At 47.8% G+C, this 16,898-nt stretch overlaps 3 protein-coding genes across 12 annotated transcripts in view; 2 read left to right on the top strand and 1 right to left on the bottom strand.

Moving 5' to 3' along the window:
• The window catches only part of LOC147247161 (acylphosphatase-2-like), a 72,222-nt gene that overhangs the window by 48,786 nt on the left and 6,538 nt on the right, over positions 1-16,898 (bottom strand). The window lies entirely within an intron of this gene.
• On the top strand, positions 2,470-6,753 carry LOC147247163 (uncharacterized). 5 transcript variants are annotated; one of them, XM_086180319.1, is made up of 10 exons: positions 2,470-2,515; positions 2,624-2,662; positions 2,937-2,966; positions 3,109-3,220; positions 3,496-3,667; positions 3,891-5,077; positions 5,198-5,332; positions 5,574-5,694; positions 5,878-6,205; positions 6,379-6,753. In XM_086180319.1, exons 2-9 carry the CDS (start codon positions 2,656-2,658, stop codon positions 5,983-5,985), a joined length of 1,872 nt encoding a protein of 623 aa, XP_086036445.1. In that variant the 5' UTR covers positions 2,470-2,515; positions 2,624-2,655; the 3' UTR covers positions 5,986-6,205; positions 6,379-6,753. The 5 variants fall into 5 exon arrangements, with proteins under 5 accessions (XP_086036445.1, XP_086036441.1, XP_086036442.1 ...); XM_086180315.1 differs by having other exon boundaries at positions 2,494-2,522; positions 2,624-2,966; XM_086180316.1 differs by having other exon boundaries at positions 2,495-2,522; positions 2,624-2,966; positions 5,893-6,205.
• Positions 12,965-16,898, top strand: part of LOC147247162 (uncharacterized) — a 4,554-nt gene continuing 620 nt past the window's right edge. The window contains exons 1-9 of one of the 4 annotated variants that reach the window (XM_086181232.1): positions 12,965-13,134; positions 13,236-13,274; positions 13,549-13,578; positions 13,721-13,832; positions 14,165-14,336; positions 14,560-15,746; positions 15,867-16,001; positions 16,243-16,363; positions 16,529-16,883. In XM_086181232.1, the coding sequence (XP_086037358.1) occupies positions 13,268-13,274; positions 13,549-13,578; positions 13,721-13,832; positions 14,165-14,336; positions 14,560-15,746; positions 15,867-16,001; positions 16,243-16,363; positions 16,529-16,654 (1,890 nt within the window). In that variant the 5' untranslated portion in view covers positions 12,965-13,134; positions 13,236-13,267 and the 3' untranslated portion in view covers positions 16,655-16,883. Of the gene's footprint in view, positions 13,135-13,235; positions 13,275-13,548; positions 13,579-13,718; positions 13,833-14,164; positions 14,337-14,559; positions 15,747-15,866; positions 16,002-16,242; positions 16,364-16,528; positions 16,884-16,898 lie in introns of those variants that run through there. The other 3 variants (XM_086181231.1, XM_086181233.1, XM_086181234.1) reach the window with 3 other exon arrangements.

The raw sequence follows: 16,898 nt of genomic DNA, 5'->3' as shown, positions 1-16,898 counted from the left end.
CCAATCCAGAACAGCACCCATGACATCTCTCTCATCAAGACTGCAGTCATCAATGAGGCCTGTTGGTATCACACAGACGAAGGACTCGGCCAAGAAAAACCTCCGCCGCAGGTTGGAAGCCAAACTTGGAGGCTCCCTCCATATATTTCCAGGTGACAATGGAAAGCTTCTTCTGTAGCCACACAGCCTATCGATGACACACCAGGCCACAACTGCATCCTCCTTGAATATGCAGCTACACAACTCCAGATCTGTCACCTCCAGGAATGAGGTAACAAAAGCAGCTTTGCTGATATGAAACGAGATACAAAAACAAGATGACAAAAAAAAATGTGGCCATCTGATATCCAGGAAGATGAACTCATCATTCCAGAATTAGTCACTGGATTTCTGCAAACACTTCTGACTGGAATCTGTGAGTACAAACATCCGTCTGAAAAGGTGAAAGGACTCACCAGCTCCTTTGGCAGCGCCTTGATCTTTGCAGTCACCCATGGAAGAATCAGGCCACCAAAACACCTCCTGCTCCCGTTTGCTGTTCAGTCCTTGACAGGAAACACAGAGCTGATACTCACCTTAAACCGCCTTGGACATCGTCTGTCCTATTCTCAGGTAGAAGGAATTGACACAGCACTGTGTCTGCAGAAGATGGAAGTGTCAAAGGGTGGTGTTTGACGACCTGGAAACATTTACAGCACTGGCTTTACAAGCCTTGCCTTTGACAACACAGACCGGCTGGAGGAGACGCTGAGTGGAGCAGGAACCTCTCACCGAGTCGATGGTCTAGACCTGAACCTCAAAGAATCAGGCCGAGAGTCAGTCAGTCAAAGGAGAGAAGTATCAGCCACCGAGGCAGCCATGCTGCCCATCTATAATTCTGGAAAAAGAGCGGGACCACCAACAACTCCAAGTCTAGATGCTGGTGCTCCCACACAGACCCAAATTGCCAAGAATAAAAACCTTGCCTGGGTTCTTGCTCGATTGTGTGCGGCAGAAGCTCAGAGAGTGAGTAGCTGGACTGGATTTAACATCCAGGTCCGCAATGATGTCACAGTTATAAAGGAGGCTGTGAGCGCCCCGCCAACAATCAATGCTCCTGCTACAGAACTTGCATTTCAAAAAAATTGTTTTCATTTATTTATTGAGTAAAGTAAAGAAAATGTTAATTCACCTAAGACAATGCTCATTTATTCATGAGTAGCTTACTTTAAAAAAGAATTTCTGTAATTATTCAGTGCTCCTATAAATTGTGGCATTGTTGTCCATAATTTATTTTATTTTGAAATTATAGATGTGAAAATAAATACAAGAAAATGTATGACAGCTACGGTTAAATGCATTCTCAAATGAAAGCATGCAGCCGAAGTAATTTATAAATGATTGTGATATATAAATACACTAAAGAGAAATAATTGGATTCAATCCTCAAACTAAAGTGTAGGGAGCTCTAAGTTCCCCATTCAGCCTGCAAGGAGAAAGGACGCAGATATTTTGGCCAACATCCTCTTAACTTGGTGAGGTGATAGCCACTAAAAAGCTACCAGTCTGAGAGGTCAGTCACACTGGTTCTCAAATGGGGGTACGTGTCCTCCTGGGGGTACGTGGAGGTACTCCAGGGCCTACGTGAAGCTTTACAAAAATATACATATTTTTTAAAAAAAGGAGTAATCCTAATAATAATTAAGCCTTGAGAAATAATTATATTTTAAAAAGTTTGATGAAATACAAATGTATGTTCATGCACTGAATTTTATATTCAGTATTCAATTTTAACATCCTTCAAAAAACGGACGCTCCCAAAACCAAATCAGTTTCACCCACTGATCCAGCATCACTCGTCAATAACCTGCCGTTGCCATGACGACGCACTGTAACGATGGAGACGTGGCTGAAGCGCAGCAGCACTGCGGCTGAAAGTACAGAGGAACTCGTGAAGAAGAAGGCGAAACCAGAGCTGACGAAGTACCGGAAGTAGGCACCCAAGGCACTGTGTTTCTTTTGCGGGGAGCAATTAGCCAACGCTAGCAAGTCATTGCTGTTAGTTGTTTCACTTTAATAAATCAGACACTGATGGCACAGCACTGTACCTCCTTTATTTTCTACCAAAATGTTTTGCGCGTCAGGGGGACAAAAAAATGTTTTCAAGGGGTTCATCACTGATAAAAGTTTGAGAACCACTGGTCCATCACATCAAAACATAAACGAGGGGTGTGCAGGGATAAAAAAATCACAACTAGAATTTGCCCACCCAGGTGATACCGATAACCGCTCTGGCCCATGGACCACAAGGTGTGATCTCAGACTCGAGGTGTGATCTCAGAACCAAGGTGTGATCTCAGATACAGGCTGTGATGTCACAGATGGAGGCTGTGATGTCATCGGCACAGGCAAAGATGTCAGAAGCCTGTGACATCACAGACGTAAATCTTAATGTATTAGACTTCTAAATAACATTCAGCAGCAGCATCGGCAAACCAACCGCCACCAAACCGCCAACTGGACACAGTTCTTTGACGTAAGAGGTTAACACACTTTTAGGTTTTTTGGATAAAATTTGAAAACACAACTCACTTCTTTACACTTGTCTTGCAAAGTATTAATACATTTTTGTGTATCCGTCCAGGAAATACTCGTGAAAACAGTTCACCAGTCGTCATGACAGGTACGGCCAAATGTTCTTCCTCACCCCGATTCACCACAACTCAGACTAAACAACCATTCAGCCTGAGGTTTAGAATATTTTACAGCACAGTTACAAGTTTTTGTGGCTGGTGTGTCGTGTTTTACAAAACACAAAAGCAAGCCAATCAAAGGAAACCATCAAGATATGAGGCATGCACACTGCAGCATTGTTGGTTTGTCTTCTTGAGTGCTTCTCTGTTTTATGTCTGCAAAGAAGGCGACTGACGATGACTTGTACAATTTAATCTTTGCAGATAACGTTGCTGTTGCCCCCTCGGAGGAAGGTAGGTATCTTTCCTGTCAGCAGACGCGTGGAAACCGTTCAGCTGCGGTTGAAGTTGTCATTCCGTCAGTGTCTGTTCCACTCAAATGAATCCACAAGTTGTTCTCCTGTCACAATGACCTGTCCTCATGTCCCCCGATCAGATATCAAGGAATATGCCAGGAGCATTGGCATCGATCCGGACCGTGAGGCCGAGCTCATGTGGGTGGCCAAAATAGGCTTCTTCACCCCTCTGCCCCCACATTGGATCCCTTGGTAGGTGAAGTCTGGAGCGAGAGGTTGGTGGGTGGGGGTGGGGGACTGATTATATCCTCTTATAGTGAGATTTTTCTGTAACGGTTCCTTGTTTGAGCAGACCATCAGTCAGTTCTGATGAAGTTGTTGGAGGAACCGCAAGTGTTAGCGGAGCCTTTTGACCAAAAAGACACGTTTCCATGCTTGACTTTGTAGTGTTTAGCGCTCATGTTACCTTCTCGTCCTGCTGCTGAAGTAACAACTCTCCCTCCCTTCCTCACCCCTTCTCCCTGCAGCGAGGATGGGAAAGGCAACCTCTACTTTTTCAACTCGTCAACCGGCGAGTCCACCTGGAGCGACCCGGTTGACGAGATCTACGAGAACCTGGTGATGCAAGAGCGTGAGCGCATCCAGGGCTATGCTGCTGCGGTTGGGAAGGACAACCACATCCAAACCTCCAGAAATGAGGTAGAGCTCATCCAAGCTGACATGACAATGTTTGTTCAGGCTCCTGTTGCTCTGCGTGTGTCCTTATCCAACATCACGAGCATCTCAAGCCCTCGTGGGTCAGATCTGTGCTGTAAAAACCACACCAGTGAGACTTTGAAGCTTGAGCAAACATTGACAAGAAAACTGCTCAGTGATTATTCAGAACAGAGAGGATTAAACTCAAGGTACTTGTGCTTTTCAGGAAACTGCCCAGATGGAGAGCTTCCTGGCTACTCTGCAGGAGAGCAGGGACCATCTCCAGGCCTCCCAGCAGCAGGAGAAGCACCTGAGGAACCAGCTTGACAAGCTGAAGCGGGAGCTGGAGCAACTGAGGGTGGTCAACTCTCAGAACCAAAAGCTCATTGTGAAAATGAGGGAGGAGAGGAACGCCATCCGGCAGGATGAGGAGCGTCTGAGGCTGGAGAGAGACCACCTACAGCAGGAGCTGGAGAGACTGAAGGTGGAGAATGAAGGATTGACTCTCAAAGTGAGGATCAAGACGAGCGCCGCCCAGGAGGAGGTGAAGCGTCTCTCACACGAGACGTGCCAGCTACAGCAGCAGCTGGAGAGGCTAAAGACAGATAATATCCAGAATCGTAGAATGGTTCTTGACATGAGGGAGGACAGAGAGGAAAAACAACAGGAGGAGATGCAACTAAGGCTGGAGAGAGACCAGCTACAGCAGGAGCTGGAGAGACTGAGGGTGGAGAATGAAAGACTGATTCTCAAAGTGAGGATCAAGACAAGCGCCGCCCAGGAGGAGGTGAAGCGTCTCTCACACGAGACGTGCCAGCTACAGCAGGAGCTGGAGAGGCTAAAGACAGAACATATCCAGAATCAAAGAATGGTTCTTGACATGAGGGAGGAGAGAGAGGAAGAACAACAGGAGGAGATGCAACTAAGGCTGGAGAGAGACCAGCTCCAGCGGCAGCTGGAGAGACTGAGGGTGGAACATCAAGAATCCACTCGCAAAGTGAGGGAGGAGAGGAGCGCGTTCCAGCAGGTGGAGAAGCGTCTCAGGCATGAGACACAGCAGCTACAGCAGGAGCTCCAGGCGCTGAGGGTGGACCACACGCAGAATCTCCAGGTCATTCGCAAAGTGAGTGAGGAGAGGAGCGTGGCCCAGCAGATGGAGGGGCGCCTCAGACTGGAGAGAAGCCAACTGGAGCAGGAGCTGGACCAGCTGAGGACGGAAAACATCGAGAATCGGGGAATCATTCATAGAATGAGGGGGGAGAGGTGCGTGGCCCAGCAGGAGGAGGAGCGCCTGAGACTGGAGCGGGACAGAGCCGTGGCAGAGTGCAGGCGGGCTCAGGACAACAATGCGTCTTTGCATGGGAGGATGGACCAGCTGATCAATGAATCCAAGGACCTCATTTGCAGAGTCAGGTACAGTTTCCGCACAGGAACTCTTCAGCACGGGAGGTTCCAGGAAGACTATTATTTTTAAGAAGCCCACAGTTATTTGAAGATTCAAAGGAATCACGGTCCTGTTTCTCATCCTATCAGAGATCTGGAAGCACGGACTAGACAGTGGCACCTCCAGAACAAGAGGCCAGCAAGGGAGGCGTTCCCGACACATCCCGACCACCCGAGGGACCCGCTGAGTGGCTCCTCACCAGAGAACTGCAGCCACATCCTTGAGTAAGATTGTGATCAGCTGACTGACTGCCAGCAACAGCAAAAGTGTCCGAAAATGTTTGTTTCCAAGTGCCTAACCTTGAGGAGCGAGCCAACGGGACACCGACAGTTTTGTTATTGTAGATGATTCACCACGCGAGGCGCGGCCCAAAGTAGCCAATAATGAAGCGCAGCAAAGACAGAAATACAAACCTCCAAAAAGCCCAGTGCAGAATTTATATGTCCCACCTCTCCATGTGTCCAGATTCTATCAGTACAACAACAAGATGAGGAGCCAACGGATCCAGAGCATCGACCTCGCCCTGAGAAGGGGGAACAGCCGGGTGATGCAGGAACAGGGAGCGCCGCACCCCTTCCAGCAGCAGGTAGCGTACGGGCGTCACACCGTCCTAGCTTAGCCGTGCCCACATTCACATTCACACTGATGGTGGAGGCTTAGAGGTGCCAACGGGGGTGAAGTTAGTGGGTGGTTAGTGAAAATGTCAGACTCAGGTTGAACTGCACCCTGTCTGTGTTCTCCCTCTCTCCAGCCTCTGTCTCAATATCAGTCTCTCCCCCACAAGCAGAGCTCCACCCTCCCCGCAGGCTCCCTTTGGCCCTGCCACGTCTGCCCACACCCTGGGCTCTACCAGCTCAACCCACACAGAGCTTATTAGCCCCTACACCAGCCACTCAGGGGCATTCACCAGGAGGACCCCTCTTCAGCTCCTGCACCAGCAGCACCAGCCAGCACCGGCAGATCCACCCTGGTAGGACAGCCGCTGGGCTTCTACCTGGCTCGCAGCGGTCCCCTGCCACTGTCGTCGCTCTTTTTGCTCGTCCAGGAGCAGCAGTGGAGCCGCCCGTCGCCTCCAGCACCATCAGAACTCCTGCCAGGTATTCTGTTCACAACGCACCTGCATTCATGTCTTTGCTCCCCTTCCCCTACAAGTTCTGATCCAGCTTTTGGTGAACGTTATCCGGCCGTTAAGGGGATGGTTCTGATAACCGGGTTAAAACTGAGGTCTGAAACTAACATGATGCATTTGTGTGTGTGTGTGTGTGTGTAGCTATGTCCGAAGCCTGGAGCTGGAGGAGGCGACTGACGTCACCGTGACGTCGCTGAACAAAGACCCCTGGATGACGGCCATCTGCCGACCCGGGTCAATCTGGATCTGGACCACGACGACCAGGACCGAGTGTCGTTTAACTGAGAACGATGGAGCAGCCATGGCAACAACACATCAACATCGTGACCGGAGATCATCAGACGTGCCTTCCCTCCTGATAACTGAACTTGGACCATCTGCTGATGCTGCGTATCGACCGATAGCAGCGCCTCAACAAATACCTTTTTATTTTCCTGTCATCTTGAATAGCTGCGTACCAGGAACCTGGTCCTGATGTGGTGGATCCCAATCCGTTTGAATAAATACAGAGAATTGATGCCAGTTGATGTCTTTGCCTGAGTCTGTTGTTCCCCTCCCAATGTGTCACACCACACTAACACTCACGTAGTAACCTTACTGTACCAATTCATTAGGGCCTGAGCCAGTCCCTGGCGAAGACCCTATTATGTTTCGAAGGCACACTCGCCACTTCAAAAGTTAATTTGACCCCCTAAACATGCATGAAAACTCACCAAATTTGGTACGCACATCGGGTGCGGCGAAAAATTCAATAATTAAACAAAAAAGAGGCGCTCTACTCAATAGCGCCACCTACATACACAAAAAAACACGCCACACCCTGTAGGACTGTCCTACAGACATGGGACCAACACCATTGAACTGGTCTCATCAAGACAAATAAACCATACACTCACACCCCTGACCTAACTGTAACAGGATGTCCACAATTTGGACACAAATGTCTAATTTTGGACAATTTTGCGCCCCGAACAAAATCTATCTCCTCCTAAACCGTAAATGCCAGGGCTTCCAAACTTTCACACATTACTCTCCCAACTGTGCTGATTAAAAGTTGTTCAAGGTTAATATACTACGCGCTCGGTTTGGATTTTATGAGCCGTCAAAGTGGGGGAGACACTTTTCGCCTTACGATGGAAGTCTATGGGGAGAGCGTGTCCTCTCAGGGTACATACTCTCAAACAAATGCTTCTCACATCTACACCATACATCCCACAGCTTTTAAAAACACACCACTGTATTCCTGACAAAAAACCCTACAAAAATATGGTATTTTGTGTGACTTTTGACCAACGTATGCCGAGTTATTCAGCTTTTACACACTACATTTCTCTTAATCCTCCACTCTCTCCACTCCAGCACAGATCAGACACAGTGCAGCGGGGGAGGGGTTCTTAAAGGGCCAGCTGGCAGCTCTGCTCTCAGCTCTGCTCTCCACTCTGACAGAGATGGCAGAGAGCGAGCAGAGAAGGGAGGGGCTCTTAAAGGGCCGGCTCTCAGCTCTGCACTCACACTGTGCAGCGCACTGAGGCTCGTATCTCCTAAACTACAAGGCCTAGGGATTTGCCGATTACACCGTTGGATTGGGGCCGGTGTCAAGGACGCGGCCGCAGGGCACGCGGGGGCTCAGGCCCTAACAACGCTGCTTGCAGCTTTAATTCAGTCTCTGTTTTTACTGGTAGCATTAGCCTAGCCTAGTAGCCACTCTTAGTATTTTCTTGGCCAGGTGACTGGTCCCTCTGACACTCTTTCTTGGGGCCACGATGAAAAGAAAACAAGGAGACATTCCAAGTTTTTTCAAGAAGAGGCAGACTGAGACGCCACAGCTTGAAAACGGGGACAGCACCGATGGACCTCCAGGTGAAAGTGATGTGAAGTCTGGTCACACTTACCCCACATTCCTCTTTGTGGTTCTGAATTATTTTACAGTTGAATTACTTTCTTTTAGTCACTAAATGAAACTGAAGTGTGCACTGTATTCTTTTCAACTGCATGCCTTTGTTTAACATCTGCACTTGATACTACAGTGTAAGTGGAGAAAATACAACTTGAATAAAAAAATTCATACGATCCCAACAGTTATGGGAGTCTTTCATCAGTGGTCAGACTCCTGTGCGAGAAAAAACGTGTTGCTCTGTTTCTACCACATTTTGTGTCCATTTTGTTCTGGAGAGCACTTTTGTTTTGAGTATCTTAATTGTGGCTGTCAGAGTTTCTTCTTGATTTTATTTTTGAGTATCTTAATTGTGGCTGTCAGAGTTTCTTCTTGATTTCATTTTTGAGTATCTTAATTGTGGCTGTCAGAGTTTCTTCTTGATTTCATTTTTGTGAGTACATTCACTGTGGAGAGCACTTTAAGTTTTGTCAAGAGATTTTGTGAAGTGTTCAGCAATAAATAAGGATTTAGAAAATCATAACACAAATTGAAGTCCTTGTCATCCGTTTTGTGCAGGTTTGATATATTTGCCAATAACATGACTATGAACCTTTTTAACAGGTTTACATGCAGAGAGGTCACAGTGAAACAACGCAAAGTTATTCTGCTACACTGTTATTCATTCTCTGTTTGAGACCTTTGAATTTGGTCCACATTAGACCCTCAACTTTGTGAGGTCTGTGCTAGTATTTAGTGATGTTCTCGTGCAGATTGCAGGTAGAACAGTCACTTTTCCCCAAACTGGGTTATAGGTCAGGTAGAACTGTGCCAAAATGGAGTTCACGATGCATTTCAGGGGGACTGTGGGGTTTAAACCCCCCAAAAATGTTCAAGGTAACACTGGCCACCCCCCAGTAAGTGTAGGTACCCCCTGTGCAGCTCAACATAAGGACAGAACAGAATACGAGCGTTCATCAAGAGCACCTATGATTAGGAGTTGGAAAGCCTGTTTTATGAGCGCTGACGTCTTTTGGGGTTTTACGACTTCCATGATCTCTCTTTGGAACAGCTGTCAAAATTCTGAGACTCATCCTGTTTAATTGTAGTTTTTCTTAGGGTGACCGTTGAAGTGGATATGAAGGTCACGAGGTCACACTTGCTTACATGGTAACGTGATCATCTTGGTGGCCGACAAACATTTTAAGAATATTATTGTTCACTTTTCATGCGTTGAAACCCTCATTTTATCTTGGCTCAATTCTAATCATCCATATTTGGCTGAGTTGTCAACAAAGCATTTTTTTCTGTTGTGTCACGAACCCAAAACTCTTTGTTTTAACTTTGCAGAGACTTTCCGAATTCTGCTTTCTGCTGATCTACAGTTTGAAGTGGATGTTTGAAGAGCTTCGTGGTGAACGGTAGCAGCTGCTTGGCTTCGGAGCACCAACAGTTTGATATTCAAATCCACATTTTCACACCACCTTCATTCGGTTCATGTTTCAAAGGTTAAAAAAAGAGGTTTTTTTTTCAGAAATCTGGATTTCTTTCATTGTCATTTGATTCATTTGTCAGAGGTTTAAAAATATGGTATTTTACTTCAACATGGAAATAAATCTTTCTACAATGACTCATCGTGGTCATTTGTGACAATACAAATATATTCAGTCGTGCAGAGTCCCCGTCTGTCTGTCGTGAGCCCTGCATCTTTGGCAGCAGTGAGCCAGTAGGCAGGGGGGAAACTGCAAGGCTCTGAGAGCACTTTAGTGACTTCATGTCAAACAAGAATCATTCCTCTGTTTCAGGCGGCCACACGGAGGTAACAATGGAGCCACCGTACAGTGAAAGCAACCGCGTGCTGCCAAGAAAGAGGGCCCGCACAGAGTGCATCATACACTGCTCTAATCAAGACTGGGATGAAACACTGGTGTCACCCCAGAACTTTGAGTCATGGCAAACTTTGTTGAGGGCAGCAGAAATCAGACAACATTCTCCAGTCTTGGATTTCGCTAAAAACCCGTGTGAGGGAGACGTTCCACCAGTGCAGTGCCATCGCCAGCGCCGTCGTATTTTCACATTGAAGGAATCCCTGGATTCTATCACCCAAAAAAAAAAAAACGCTCCGTTTGATGTTGTAACTCCCAGAAAACTAAGAGATGGAACCAACAAGTCAACCTTTTGTGGAAAAATGTGCATCGTCTGAGATAAAGCGAGAAAGTACCTCAAGGGCCAAAGGACATCAGAACCGCTTGTACAGTGTTCGGAGTTACGCGCAGATGAACGGATCCGGAAAGCAGCATTCCCTAAACCAGACCAAAGGATGATTGCTATGACAACCAGAGAGCTTGTTGCTGCTGAGGGTCATTATCACAGATCCTGCCGTCGTGAACATACTCGCGAAGAGGCTGCTCGCAGCTCCGAGTCACATGACCAACGTGAAGATGCAGATGAACAGTATGAAGGAGCAGAAAAACGTGCCCTTGATGAACTGTTTTCTTACATTGGGAATGAACTCATTCCCAATCCAGAACAGCACCCATGACATCTCTCTCATCAAGACTGCAGTCATCAATGAGGCCTGTTGGTATCACACAGACGAAGGACTCGGCCAAGAAAAACCTCCGCCGCAGGTTGGAAGCCAAACTTGGAGGCTCCCTCCATATATTTCCAGGTGACAATGGAAAGCTTCTTCTGTAGCCACACAGCCTATCGATGACACACCAGGCCACAACTGCATCCTCCTTGAATATGCAGCTACACAACTCCAGATCTGTCACCTCCAGGAATGAGGTAACAAAAGCAGCTTTGCTGATATGAAACGAGATACAAAAACAAGATGACAAAAAAAAAATGTGGCCATCTGATATCCAGGAAGATGAACTCATCATTCCAGAATTAGTCACTGGATTTCTGCAAACACTTCTGACTGGAATCTGTGAGTACAAACATCCGTCTGAAAAGGTGAAAGGACTCACCAGCTCCTTTGGCAGCGCCTTGATCTTTGCAGTCACCCATGGAAGAATCAGGCCACCAAAACACCTCCTGCTCCCGTTTGCTGTTCAGTCCTTGACAGGAAACACAGAGCTGATACTCACCTTAAACCGCCTTGGACATCGTCTGTCCTATTCTCAGGTAGAAGGAATTGACACAGCACTGTGTCTGCAGAAGATGGAAGTGTCAAAGGGTGGTGTTTGACGACCTGGAAACATTTACAGCACTGGCTTTACAAGCCTTGCCTTTGACAACACAGACCGGCTGGAGGAGACGCTGAGTGGAGCAGGAACCTCTCACCGAGTCGATGGTCTAGACCTGAACCTCAAAGAATCAGGCCGAGAGTCAGTCAGTCAAAGGAGAGAAGTATCAGCCACCGAGGCAGCCATGCTGCCCATCTGTAATTCTGGAAAAAGAGCGGGACCACCAACAACTCCAAGTCTAGATGCTGGTGCTCCCACACAGACCCAAATTGCCAAGAATAAAAACCTTGCCTGGGTTCTTGCTCGATTGTGTGCGGCAGAAGCTCAGAGAGTGAGTAGCTGGACTGGATTTAACATCCACGTCCGCAATGATGTCACAGTTATAAAGGAGGCTGTGAGCGCCCCGCCAACAATCAATGCTCCTGCTACAGAACTTGCATTTCAAAAAAATTGTTTTCATTTATTTATTGAGTAAAGTAAAGAAAATGTTAATTCACCTAAGACAATGCTCATTTATTCATGAGTAGCTTACTTTAAAAAAGAATTTCTGTAATTATTCAGAGTGCTCCTATAAATTGTGGCATTGTTGTCCATAATTTATTTTATTTTGAAATTATAGATGTGAAAATAAATACAAGAAAATGTATGACAGCTACGGTTAAATGCATTGTCTAATGAAAGCATGCAGCCGAAGTAATTTATAAATGATTGTGATATATAAATACACTAAAGAGAAATAATTGGATTTAATCCTCAAACTAAAGTGTAGGGAGCTCTAAGTTCCCCATTCAGCCTGCAAGGAGAAAGGACGCAGATATTTTGGCCAACATCCTCTTAACTTGGTGAGGTGATAGCCACTAAAAAGCTACCAGTCTGAGAGGTCAGTCACACTGGTTCTCAAATGGGGGTACGTGTCCCCCTGGGGGTACGTGGAGGTACTCCAGGGCCTACGTGAAGCTTTACAAAATTTTTTTTTTTTTTTTAAAAAGCAGTAATCCTAATAATAATTAAGCCTTGAGAAATAATTATATTTTAAAAAGTTTGATGAAATACAAATGTATGTTCATGCACTGAATTTTATATTCAGTATTCAATTTTAACATCCTTAAAAAAACGGACGCTCCCAAAATCAAATCAGTTTCACCCACTGATCCAGCATCACTCGTCAATAACCTGCCGTTGCCATGACGACGCACTGTAACGATGGAGACGTGGCTGAAGCGCAGCAGCACTGCGGCTGAAAGTACAGAGGAACTCGTGAAGAAGAAGGCGAAACCAGAGCTGACGAAGTACCGGAAGTAGGCACCCAAGGCACTGTGTTTCTTTTGCGGGGAGCAATTAGCCAACGCTAGCAAGTCATTGCTGTTAGTTGTTTCACTTTAATAAATCAGACACTGATGGCACAGCACTGTACCTCCTTTATTTTCTACCAAAATGTTTTGCGCGTCAGGGGGACAAAAAAATGTTTTCAAGGGGTTCATCACTGATAAAAGTTTGAGAACCACTGGTCCATCACATCAAAACATAAACTAGGGGTGTGCAGGGATAAAAAAATCACAACTAGAATTTGCCCACCCAGGTGATACCGATAACCGCTCTGGCCCATGGACCACAAGGTGTGATCTCAGACTCGAGGTGTGATCTCAGATACAGGCTGTGATGTCACAGATGGAGGCTGTGATGTCATCGGCACAGGCAAAGATGTCAGAAGCCTGTGACATCACAGACGTAAATCTTAATGTATTAGACTTCTAAATAACATTCAGCAGCAGCATCGGCAAACCAACCGCCACCAAACCGCCAACTGGACACAGTTCTTTGACGTAAGAGGTTAACACACTTTTAGGTTTTTTGGACAAGATTTGAAAACACAACTCACTTCTTTACACTTGTCTTGCAAAGTATTAATACATTTTTGTGTATCCGTCCAGGCAATACTCGTGAAAACAGTTCACCAGTCGTCATGACAGGTACGGCCAAATGTTCTTCCTCACCCCGATTCACCACAACTCAGACTAAACAACCATTCAGCCTGAGGTTTAGAATATTTTACAGCACAATTACAAGTTTTTGTGGCTGGTGTGTCGTGTTTTACAAAACACAAAAGCAAGCCAATCAAAGGAAACCATCAAGATATGAGGCATGTACACTGCAGCTTTGTTGGTTTGTCTTCTTGAGTGCTTCTCTGTTTTATGTCTGCAAAGAAGGCGACTGACGATGACTTGTACAATTTAATCTTTGCAGATAACGTTGCTGTTGCCCCCTCGGAGGAAGGTAGGTATCTTTCCTGTCAGCAGACGCGTGGAAACCGTTCAGCTGCGGTTGAAGTTGTCATTCCGTCAGTGTCTGTTCCACTCAAATGAATCCACAAGTTGTTCTCCTGTCACAATGACCTGTCCTCATGTCCCCCGATCAGATATCAAGGAATATGCCAGGAGCATTGGCATCGATCCGGACCGTGAGGCCGAGCTCATGTGGGTGGCCAAAATAGGCTTCTTCACCCCTCTGCCCCCACATTGGATCCCTTGGTAGGTGAAGTCTGGAGCGAGAGGTTGGTGGGTGGGGGTGGGGGACTGATTATATCCTCTTATAGTGAGATAAAGGCCTACAGATTTAATTACAAGGAGGGCCTTTCTCAGCTTCCATGATAAAAGATTTTTCTGTAACGGTTCCTTGTTTGAGCAGACCATCAGTCAGTTCTGATGAAGTTGTTGGAGGAACCGCAAGTGTTAGCGGAGCCTTTTGACCAAAAAGACATGTTTCCATGCTTGACTTTGTAGTGTTTAGCGCTCATGTTACCTTCTAGTCCTGCTGCTGAAGTAACAACTCTCCCTCCCTTCCTCACCCCTTCTCCCTGCAGCGAGGATGGGAAAGGCAACCTCTACTTTTTCAACTCGTCAACCGGCGAGTCCACCTGGAGCGACCCGGTTGACGAGATCTACGAGAACCTGGTGATGCAAGAGCGTGAGCGCATCCAGGGCTATGCTGCTGCGGTTGGGAAGGACAACCACATCCAAACCTCCAGAAATGAGGTAGAGCTCATCCAAGCTGACATGACAATGTTTGTTCAGGCTCCTGTTGCTCTGCGTGTGTCCTTATCCAACATCACGAGCATCTCAAGCCCTCGTGGGTCAGATCTGTGCTGTAAAAACCACACCAGTGAGACTTTGAAGCTTGAGCAAACATTGACAAGAAAACTGCTCAGTGATTATTCAGAACAGAGAGTATTAAACTCAAGGTACTTGTGCTTTTCAGGAAACTGCCCAGATGGAGAGCTTGCTGGCTACTCTGCAGGAGAGCAGGGACCATCTCCAGGCCTCCCAGCAGCAGGAGAAGCACCTGAGGCACCAGCTTGACAAGCTGAAGCGGGAGCCGGAGCAACTGAGGGTGGTCAACTCTCAGAACCAAAAGCTCATTGTGAAAATGAGGGAGGAGAGGAACGCCATCCGGCAGGATGAGGAGCGTCTGAGGCTGGAGAGAGACCAGCTACAGCAGGAGCTGGAGAGACTGAAGGAGGAGAATGAAGGATTGACTCTCAAAGTGAGGATCAAGACGAGCGCCGCCCAGGAGGAGGTGAAGCGTCTCTCACACGAGACGTGCCAGCTACAGCAGGAGCTGGAGAGGCTAAAGACAGATAATATCCAGAATCGTAGAATGGTTCTTGACATGAGGGAGGACAGAGAGGAAAAACAACAGGAGGAGATGCAACTAAGGCTGGAGAGAGACCAGCTACAGCAGGAGCTGGAGAGACTGAGGGTGGAGAATGAAAGACTGATTCTCAAAGTGAGGATCAAGACAAGCGCCGCCCAGGAGGAGGTGAAGCGTCTCTCACACGAGACGTGCCAGCTACAGCAGGAGCTGGAGAGGCTAAAGACAGAACATATCCAGAATCAAAGAATGGTTCTTGACATGAGGGAGGAGAGAGAGGAAGAACAACAGGAGGAGATGCAACTAAGGCTGGAGAGAGACCAGCTCCAGCGGCAGCTGGAGAGACTGAGGGTGGAACATCAAGAATCCACTCGCAAAGTGAGGGAGGAGAGGAGCGCGTTCCAGCAGGTGGAGAAGCGTCTCAGGCATGAGACACAGCAGCTACAGCAGGAGCTCCAGGCGCTGAGGGTGGACCACACGCAGAATCTCCAGGTCATTCGCAAAGTGAGTGAGGAGAGGAGCGTGGCCCAGCAGATGGAGGGGCGCCTCAGACTGGAGAGAAGCCAACTGGAGCAGGAGCTGGACCAGCTGAGGACGGAAAACATCGAGAATCGGGGAATCATTCATAGAATGAGGGGGGAGAGGTGCGTGGCCCAGCAGGAGGAGGAGCGCCTGAGACTGGAGCGGGACAGAGCCGTGGCAGAGTGCAGGCGGGCCCAGGACAACAATGCGTCTTTGCATGGGAGGATGGACCAGCTGATCAACGAATCCAAGGACCTCATTTGCAGAGTCAGGTACAGTTTCCGCACAGGAACTCTTCAGCACGGGAGGTTCCAGGAAGACTATTATTTTTAAGAAGCCCACAGTTATTTGAAGATTCAAAGGGATCACGGTCCTGTTTCTCATCCTATCAGAGATCTGGAAGCACGGACTAGACAGTGGCACCTCCAGAACAAGAGGCCAGCAAGGGAGGCGTTCCCGACACATCCCGACCACCCGAGGGACCCGCTGAGTGGCTCCTCACCAGAGAACTGCAGCCACATCCTTGAGTAAGATTGTGATCAGCTGACTGACTGCCAGCAACAGCAAAAGTGTCCAAAAATGTTTGTTTCCCAGTGCCTAACCTTGAGGAGCGAGCCAACGGGACACCGACAGTTTTGTTATTGTAGATGATTCACCACGCGAGGCGCGGCCCAAAATAGCCAATAATGAAGCGCAGCAAAGACAGAAATACAAACCTCCAAAAAGCCCAGTGCAGAATTTATATGTCCCACCTCTCCATGTGTCCAGATTCTATCAGTACAACAACAAGATGAGGAGCCAACGGATCCAGAGCATCGACCTCGCCCTGAGAAGGGGAAACAGCCGGGTGATGCAGGAACAGGGAGCGCCGCACCCCTTCCAGCAGCAGGTAGCGTACGGGCGTCACACCGTCCTAGCTTAGCCGTGCCCACATTCACATTCACACTGATGGTGGAGGCTTAGAGGTGCCAACGGGGATGAAGTTAGTGGGTGGTTAGTGAAAATGTCAGACTCAGGTTGAACTGCACCCTGTCTGGGTTCTCCCTCTCTCCAGCCTCTGTCTCAATATCAGTCTCTCCCCCACAAGCAGAGCTCCACCCTCCCCGCAGGCTCCCTTTGGCCCTGCCACGTCTGCCCACACCCTGGGCTCTACCAGCTCAACCCACACAGAGCTTATTAGCCCCTACACCAGCCACTCAGGGGCATTCACCAGGAGGACCCCTCTTCAGCTCCTGCACCAGCAGCACCAGCAGCACCAGCCAGCACCGGCAGATCCACCCTGGTAGGACAGCCGCTGGGCTTCTACCTGGCTCGCAGCGGTCCCCTGCCACTGTCGTCGCTCTTTTTGCTCGTCCAGGAGCAGCAGTGGAGCCGCCCGTCGCCTCCAGCACCATCAGAACTCCTGCCAGGTATTCTGTTCACAA

Source organism: Aulostomus chinensis, chromosome 16, assembly GCF_037954235.1.
Source record: "Aulostomus chinensis isolate RoL2024-O1b breed Wild chromosome 16, RoL_Achi_v1.0, whole genome shotgun sequence".
Lineage (NCBI taxonomy): Eukaryota > Metazoa > Chordata > Actinopteri > Syngnathiformes > Aulostomidae > Aulostomus > Aulostomus chinensis.
Note: the sequence above shows the minus strand (reverse complement) of the source record. Positions and strands in the feature narration are given on the sequence as shown.

Coding starts and splice junctions, on each gene's coding strand:
- LOC147247163 (XM_086180315.1), top strand. CDS start 2,885: ATGTCTGCAAAGAAGGCGACTGACGATGACTTGTACAATTTAATCTTT. Junction 2,967..3,108: donor TGTTGCCCCCTCGGAGGAAG/GTAGGTATCTTT, acceptor TCCCCCGATCAG/ATATCAAGGAATATGCCAGG. Junction 3,221..3,495: donor CCCCCACATTGGATCCCTTG/GTAGGTGAAGTC, acceptor TTCTCCCTGCAG/CGAGGATGGGAAAGGCAACC.